At 34.5% G+C, this 9,084-nt stretch overlaps 1 protein-coding gene across 1 annotated transcript; it reads left to right on the top strand.

Annotated features, from left to right (window-relative positions):
• The first annotated feature begins 312 nt into the window (after positions 1–312).
• LOC105777129 (electron transfer flavoprotein-ubiquinone oxidoreductase, mitochondrial) lies at positions 313–8,877 on the top strand. Its single transcript, XM_012600197.2, has 18 exons — positions 313–912; positions 1,076–1,152; positions 1,711–1,817; positions 2,164–2,245; positions 2,321–2,429; positions 2,514–2,560; positions 2,671–2,745; positions 2,889–3,005; positions 3,873–3,941; positions 5,253–5,345; positions 5,657–5,759; positions 6,268–6,392; positions 6,701–6,750; positions 6,862–6,928; positions 7,322–7,401; positions 7,657–7,785; positions 7,873–7,939; positions 8,619–8,877. The coding sequence occupies exons 1-18, from the start codon at positions 480–482 to the stop codon at positions 8,700–8,702; spliced, it is 1,914 nt and encodes a 637-aa protein (XP_012455651.1). The 5' UTR covers positions 313–479; the 3' UTR covers positions 8,703–8,877.
• The last annotated feature ends 207 nt before the right edge of the window (positions 8,878–9,084 follow it).

The following is a 9,084-nucleotide window of genomic DNA, read 5'->3' as shown; positions in this document are numbered from 1 at the left end:
TTTCCCGGAAATTAGACTATTCCGGTAAATAATAAAAAAATTGGCCCATTTCGGTAAATTTTGAAAAAAAACGGCTTTTTTAGATAAATTTCCCCAATTTTAGTTATTGAAAATTTTGAATTTTATAGGAGTTTTTTTATGAAATAAAATTATTATTTTTTGACATTCTTTTCTGTGAAAAAGGCATGTTATCCTACCACAACTTATGATCATGTAAAAGAATTATCATCATCTTTCTTCTGGAAATGGAATAGGAAATATATATTTGTTTCTAAAATTAAATCGATTAAAAAATTTTGATTACAACGACAGCCAAACCTCAAGAACAGGACAAAACTAGGATGAGTTTGGCACGTCAGTTCCAGTGAAGCCTGTGATTCTAAACATATATATAAATTTCAATTTGCTTTCCCTCTTTATATCCCATAGAACAAAGAGGTAACCATCTTTTCTTTTTACCTTTGATCTTTGCTTCAATCATGCACAGATTTCTTTCAATATCGTCCAAATCAACCTCTCTCAAAAATCAGAAGCAGCTTCACCTCCCCCTCGTTTCTTCAGTTTCTTCTGCCACTCCAAAAGGGCAATCATGTTCTCATTATTTCAATCAAAAGTCACCTTCTTTAGGCTCCAGGTTAGGTTTTGATCGGTTTATCTCGTCTGGGTATTTTCCAAATCGTGTTAATTTGAGGGGACACGAAAGAAATGGAAATGGGTTTTTGAGGTTGAAGGGATTGGTTGGGGAAATTAGGAATTATAGCAGTGAAACTGACAGGGAATCTATAGATTATGATGTTGTCATTGTTGGGGCTGGCCCGGCTGGCTTATCTGCAGCTATAAGGTTCAAGCAATTGTGTCGGGAAAAAAATGCTGATTTCTCAGTTTGTGTTGTTGAAAAAGGTGCTGAAGTAGGTAGGTTTCTGTCTTCTTTTGTTGGATTTTACAGTACATTTGACTGCCTTTTGAGCTTAGAACCATATGGTGCAAGTTTAGCTTTGAGCATTTATAAACATCGTTTAATATTTCTACATGATTGCTCAGCAAGAAAACAAATGATATTTCTATGTGATTTTAGGTGCTCACATCTTATCTGGGAATGTTTTTGAACCTCGGGCATTGAATGAGCTTCTCCCACAATGGAAAGATGAAGAGGTGCCTTTTCTTTTGATGTCTTCATTTTAGAATATGTTAAAGATTGGTATGCTGGAATCAGGTCAGTAATATATTCTCCTGGTGACCTCAACCATAGCTGACAACAGATAGAATCCCTTTTCACCTGTTTGGCGTATGTGGATGATTTGGAGAAGGGTTGAGTCTTCTATGTGGTCTTTGTCAAGTTGAAGGGAAGAAAAATGTTAACAAAAATAAAAATAAAAATAAAAAATTAACCATTTCTCGTGTTTCTTCTAGCCATATTGTTTGCAAATCTTTGGATGAGTTCTATGTAAAATAATTATTGCTTCATAAAATCGATAATGATGAATCCGTCATATCTCCTTTATACTTATACTGCTCTAATTTGAAAGGAGACAGAATCCTTTATGTTCTAGTATCTTGTAAGCACATTATATATATAGGTGTAAAATTGCTTGTTTATTATATTAACTATAAAATAAAGGATATATCACTGACCGTGCACATATTTTGAACATCGATAACTTTTTTCTCACTTCTCCTTTACTACATCTCATTTGCTCTCTTTGCATGCAGGCACCAATTAATGTCCCTGTTTCTTCAGATAAGTTTTGGTTTCTTACGAAGGACCGTGCAATTTCACTTCCTAGTCCATTTGATAACAAAGGAAACTATGTTATTAGGTATTTCTCTAATACTCGTGTATCACACTTGGAACACCTTGAAAAATGAATTTGATAATGGAATGCTTTCTGCATTTCTGTCAGATTGCAAGAAGTCTTTTTCTTTTAATTATCAAAGTAAGCAGATAGCAACTTTGAAAACCAACTGTTTGCCGAATAGATGTTTGATTGCTGGTGAAATTAAGCTTTGACACTCATTTTAGCCTATGAGCACCTGCAATTTCTTCAATGAAATTTAATATGTTAAAACATGAATCATGCGGCACTTTCTTTTTATACACTTCTTCTTCAATTTATGGACATCAATTTTGCCTTAAACCTTAATGTCATGGACGTTGTGATGTAGCTTAAGTCAACTGGTGCGCTGGATGGGGGTAAAAGCTGAGGAGCTGGGAGTAGAAATTTATCCAGGTTTTGCTGCCAGTGAGGTACTTATATTTTATGTCTTATTGCTAATTGATAGTATGATGGCTGTTTGAAGGGAAAGGTGTGCTATTGTTCAGATATTATACGATGAAGACAATAATGTTGTCGGCATCGGAACTAATGACATGGGAGTTGCCAAAGATGGTTCTAGAAAAGAGAATTTCCAGCGTGGTGTAGCATTGAAAGGCATTTCTCTCTCTCTCTCTTTCTCTATGTGCTCTGAGAATTTAAGTTGAATGTAGTGGACTAAGCCATGGTGTTAACATGCAGGTCGGATTACACTTCTAGCTGAAGGATGTCGAGGATCATTATCACAGGTTTTTAGGAAAAAAAATAGTTGCTGAAGTGCTGTTCTAGGGGTCCAAGTTAGCCAGTTTTACTGGTAAAGAATATTGATGGTGGCTATTGTTTTAATTTTCTTGAACAGAAAATAATGAAAGAGTACAAACTGAGAGAGAAGGTACAAGCTCAACATCAAACTTATGCTCTAGGAATAAAGGAGGTAATATTGTTAATTTCTGAAGCATATATTTTGCTGGGTTGGCTGTTCTAGGTATTTTATGCTTTTTCCAATTGAGAGATTATCCAGTTCCAATATATGCTGTATATCAGAGATAATGTTTGTTGATATTGTTATTCAATCAGGTTTGGGAAATTGATGAGAAAAAGCATAAGCCTGGAGCAGTTCTCCATACATTAGGTTGGCCCTTGGATTCCAAGACTTATGGAGGGTCTTTTCTCTACCACATGAAAGATAGACAGGTAATAAAGTTTCTGTTGCTGCCCTCTGTTTTATGCTTATTTTGAAATAGAATCTTTGTTCTTCTCAAGTCCGTGGAGAATTCCACCTACCACATTAAGATTGGCGAAGTTTGTGGTATGATGAATTGCTGAAACTGGACTGTTACAGCATTGGTGATTCAAGCCTTCATACTAGAAGCTGTAAATATTGGTGTCATTTTAAACGGGTGACATTTGTTCTTTGGAGCTAACATCATTGTTTGGAAGTTCTTTTAGCACTCTGAAATTCCTTCTGATTGATATGATGGGCAGTCCCACCTGTATGTAAATCATGAATTAGGTATATATAGAGGTTCATGGCACCCTATTTTCAAAATAGGTTAGCTTTCTAGTAGAAAATCCTTTATCCATACCCATCTAATACTACTACAACATTTGAGCCAAAGGACTGCACTTTTCCTAATGAACAATGGTTATGGGAGTGGTTTGAGGATCCCAGAACTGATGGTAGGAAAGCCCTGTACCAAACTGCACCTGGTGGTATATTTGTGTTCCAATTCATATACACAACTAAACTTCAATCAATGCCCTAATTTGAGGTCAGAGGAAGCAAATCTGTCTCATTCAGGTCAAATGTCGTGGGTGTGTATACTGAGATCCTGGAAGGGTTTTTTTAAAAAAGGCTCAAGGAACCTATATTTTAATAGCTAGCTAACCCTATGGGAAACCGTATTTATGTTGGTAAATTCCTTACTAGCTTCATGATGACTCAAAAGAGCACTTCCTTTTATTCTTCATTGCTTTCATCACCAGTATCACTTTTGTGGTTATTTTCTTCACGCTGATATTGTTCTTTTTTTTTTCTCTTTATGTTGGTTGAGCATACAGATTTCAATTGGTCTTGTGGTTGCTTTGAATTATCATAACCCTTTCTTGAATCCTTATGAGGAATTCCAGGTAAACTAGACTCTTTACAACATTTTATGAATATTGTACCATTTTCTTGAATATTAATTTAGAAAAACTATTTTGTGCTTGTTACGTTTGTTACTTAATCATTCACTTTCTATTTTAGTTTTTTTAACATGGTTATGCATTTACGTACCTTCTTTTCTTTCCTTATTATCTACCATGTTTATAACATCTTCATATTGCTATGGCTTGGCAAGAACATTTGGATGTCTCATTTCAATTGTTTCTCTTTCCTTCCATTCATCCTATCACTGTTGAAATGAAAGGTCTAAGCATTAGAGAAATCGGACAAGCCATGTTTGGATTAGGTGCCTCATCACATATGTATGATTCTCAATCTAAGCCTCCACTAATTAATCAGATGTTGTTTCTGTAGAATTGTCACAATTTGGAAACTGTCAAATCTGCCATCAATCCTTGTATTATGTATAAATTGTGGATTTAGTTGTTGTACTCTAATTAGGTCATTTTAGTCCCTGTCCTTTTTGAATTTTGAAATTCCAGTCTTGACCGAACAATAGTTGTTAAACTCTTGAAGTTAGGTTCTGCTATTTCCATAATCTTATGCAGTAAACATATTATCACAAGTAATGTTATGTCAGCTTACTATTTCCACATAAAAGAAAGCCATGTCATTTTAGTTAATGGTTTTGACTGCTACCGTTTAAGTCAGGACTGAAATCTTAAAATTCGAAAAGCATATGGACTAAAAATGGTCAAATTGGAGAACAAAGATTAAAATCCACAACTTCTACATACTACAGAGGATTAATTGCAGAATTTGTCGTAACTGATTTAACTAACGTCATTTGGGTCAAGACTAAAATTTCAAAAATCCAAAAGTACAATGACTAAAGTTGACTAAATTAGAGTACAGGGACTAAATCTACAACTTATGCATAAATACAAGGACTAATAGCAAGATTTGGCCTTTGGAAACTTGGAGACTCGGATCAAAATCACAAACAAAACTGACATCCTCAGAATATTGGAAGATTAGAAACAACATAGCATGCTAAAGCTATGACTTTTCCCCATAGTGCTAAACCAGCTTCTCAGTTTAGCATTATTCAAGGAGAACCAATTGTGGCAACAAGAAGAAAATAACACATTTGCATGATTTCTTGGCCATTGACTTACTCTCCTATTGTATTTTAATCGGTGTTTCAGTTTGTTGGTTGCTGTAAATATTCCAGAAAAATGATGTCTTGACTTTTCAATTTTAAGAGTCTCATGCATGAAACGAAAGAACCTTGTATCTCACTCGTATTGCTTTTTGGTTTTGTCTCTTGGTAGAAACTTAAACATCATCCCTCCATAAAATCCCTTCTAGAAGGTGGAAGTGTACTTCAATATGGGGCTCGGACATTGAATGAAGGTGGTTTTCAGGTGAGTTTAGCACTCTGCCATATCTCATTTAGGCAAGTCAGAATTGCTTAAAAATTAGCTAACAGAAAATTGAATTTGTAAATGGCAAGCATGGTGTGCTAATATGAAAAAGGTTTCTTGAGTAGATTTAATGTATCCAAAGATAATTCATTCGGCAACAGCTGTGACCATTATATGAACTTTTACTGGTTTGTTGATAATGAAGGATCTGGGCAAGCTGATTACCAATATGTTCATACTTTTATTTACACTTTTCTGTTTTTGTTATTACATGTTATGCATATGTGAATATGATGCTAGTTAAATTTCAGTCTGTTCCATATCCAGTTTTCCCGGGAGGAGCAATTATTGGATGTTCCGCTGGCTTTTTAAACGTTCCAAAAATAAAAGGATCTCATACTGCCATGAAATCAGGTAACTAATCTAATTAAAAGGATATAAACCTATTGTTGACTGTCTTTTTTTGGATTAATGCATTCTAATTCTTGTAAGTGTCCATATACAAGATTCTGAACTATTTAGACTATTTAAACCAATATATTTCAAAGGAATAATGTCTTGTGAAATTTTCAATTCCACATGTAATGTTCATGTGGCCTATATTATGACCATAGCCTTCTGTAAAGTAGAAGTTCCTTCCCTTGTATTTTTTTCTATATTATAAAATAAGAAATAAACTGATAAAAATACTAACTGTATATTATTTCCTAGAAGAATTTCAAATGCATCAGTGCACATAAATAAAGTTTCTTATAAATTTCTGCATCATTATAATTGTTCTGCTTTTGAAATGAACATAATGCCTGCATTTTTAGAATAGACTAACATTAGTTTGTAATGTTAATCCCATGCTGCCACATTTTCATATGTTTAAGATACCTATTTTATTTTGTATTAAAGAAAAAGGGCATGTTTCTAACAGGAATGCTAGCGGCAGAAGCTACTTTTGGTGTACTTCATGGAGGTTCCAATATGGAAGCATACTGGGATGCTTTGAGAAGTTCATGGGTGTGGGAAGAACTTCACAGAGCTCGGAATTACCGACCTGTAAGTAAAGCATTTCTCAATATTTATTTTCATAACCGCATTTTCCATGGTTTCCCTCATGTCCTACTCTTTAGTACACTTTCATTTATTTTTGTGGCTGCCTTTGGGTGTTAAGTTGGTGAGCACATTTAAGAAACCAGTTTACTTTAATTTGCTTGCTTTTAAGGAACCACATATTTTTGTATCTGGATCAGTTCATTTTCACCTACATTTATTCATCTAACTGGTAAGGTTGCAGATGGTGAATTTAATTTTACAAGACAGCATTGTTTGATCTTATGTTTTGAGCATAGTTTCATTTCTTGTAGGCATTCGAGTATGGTCTATTTCCAGGCCTAGCCTTAAGTGCGTTGGAACAGTAAGATTTCACTTTTTGCTGGGCATAGCTATGTGAAGATTATTGTGGGCAACTTTTGCACAATTTTGAATTTCTCTAATGTTAGTCTTGCACTGTATTGTCTTCTTGCAGCTATGTGTTGAAAGGAAAATCTCCATTCACATTTAAGCATGGGAAACCTGACCATGAAGCAACAAATGTAAGGGAAATCTTTTTCAAGAGATTAATAACTGAAGTTACACCCAAATGGAAAATTAAATATTTGGCTTTCTTTTTTTATCCTGGAATTGATGTTGTTAACCCTATCAAAATTCATTGTATAATTATAAGCAGAAGTCCTAGTTTTTTTTCTTGATAAAAAACATTCAGTACTATATCAAGTTATCCTGGAGATGCTGTAAATGAGCCTAATCATATCTCAAATTCACATTTTTTTCCCGTTTATGATGCATAAATAGAACTCTTTCTTTCAATTACGATGACAAAAACCATGCTACATTTGCTGATGGTGAAGAAGTTAATCCTATGCCTCTTGCATCATGTGATTTTGTTTCACAACTTCAGGAATCAGTTAACTTGTTTCCTTTTGCAGGTTGCAAAGTTACATTCCTCAATTCAGTACCCAAAGCCAGATGGAGTTTTGTCCTTTGATGTGCCAACTTCTTTGCACAGGTGTGAAGAATGGAACTTATTGCCTTAATTTAGATTTTATTTCCAGAGCTTAATTAGATGATTTTTTTTATTGAATATCTAGATAATTTTTTTTTCCATAATTCATAACTTCTATTTTTGGTTATTATATCTGAATTACCTTTGGCAGCATATGCCAGTTAAAGCAGATGGCATGCATTATGATGTGATGCTATATTCTCGTTTTCAGTCTGTTCCGACTCATGTTTGATATACTTATTTCTATTTGCATTTTAGGAGCAATACAAATCATAACCATGATCAGCCAGCTCATCTTCGCTTGAGGGACCCAGATATTCCTGAAACTGTAAACTTGCCAGAGTATGCTGGACCTGAGTCACGATATTGTCCTGCCCGTGTATACGAGTAAATTTCTTATCATGCTTTTTCTTTCAACTTATCTCCATGTAATATATTGTCCCTGGATTGTTTTCATCTTTGTTCGAATTGAAGGTATGTTCCCGATGAAAAGAATCAACTGAAGTTGCAGATCAATGCTCAAAATTGCTTGCACTGTAAGGTAATACCAGGAACAATTAGTTGAAACTCAATATTATTGTTTCACTTGAATAAAATCCTAGCATCAATTATATTGTCAAGTTCAGTGGAAAATTGAAAGTGATGAAAGCCTAAATGACCAACTTTCCCCTAAGGTACGAGACTTTCTAAAGTCTCTCATTTCCAGACCCTCTAAAGCCAATTTTGACCTATTGCTTTGACTCTTCATTTTTGTTGAAATACTAATGTCTGATACACTCATGTCTAATATAGGTATAGGGATATAACCTTCCCAGAATCCTCCAAATATATAGGAAAATATAGAAAAAAATTTGAACATCCCCTTGTCAGATACTATGCTCCTTGGACCTGGGTGTAGTGTAGTGTAAGGTATGGGTATAGTTAGATATTTCTTTTAAGTTTTTTCATGTATTTGGAGAATCTTTTGATGTCAGATATCCATATCCATGTCTCAGACACAAGTGGTGAACATGGTATTTCAACAAAAATGAAGTGTCGCAACAACATTGGTCGGATATATATTGGTATCTGACACTCATGGATGAGTTAGAGTTGACATGTTTTAAAGATTATGGGTTTCACATTACAGACGGAGCTTTGCTCTCTTTTCTTGGTTGATGCTAAATTGGTATTGTGGTTATTGCGCTAAAGTTAAGATGGTCGGTTTGAATGATGTACAGGCATGTGATATTAAAGACCCAAAGCAAAACATAGAGTGGACAGTGCCAGAAGGAGGAGGTGGCCCAGGCTATTCAGTCATGTAGAATATATAAGCTAATCCCCTTTCTTATCATTGCTCGTTGCAAATATAGTTCTACTTTTGTACTTTACAACAAATACATTATCTTTGAAATAATTGGTAAGTCCCATCTTAATTGCTACAAAAATTTAACTTTTTACTATACCAAATGAAAAGAAAGCTTTAAGGAGTTCATGAAAGTTCATAATCTTGAGTCTTACCCCTGGATTTGCCTTCAATCTCAAGTAATCAAGGTTTTCCATTTAAATAACTGATTGTTAACGAGTCAATATGACATAGAAGTCTAGCTAGTTTCTCAAGGCAATCCAGAATGGTAAGCAGCTGTTAGAAATGTTTCGAATCAAGCGGTGGCCTCCAACAGGACTAAGGTTAAAGGTTTATACCAG

This window comes from Gossypium raimondii, chromosome 10 (assembly GCF_025698545.1).
Source record: "Gossypium raimondii isolate GPD5lz chromosome 10, ASM2569854v1, whole genome shotgun sequence".
Lineage (NCBI taxonomy): Eukaryota > Viridiplantae > Streptophyta > Magnoliopsida > Malvales > Malvaceae > Gossypium > Gossypium raimondii.
This window is presented reverse-complemented; position numbering and strand designations above follow the sequence as displayed.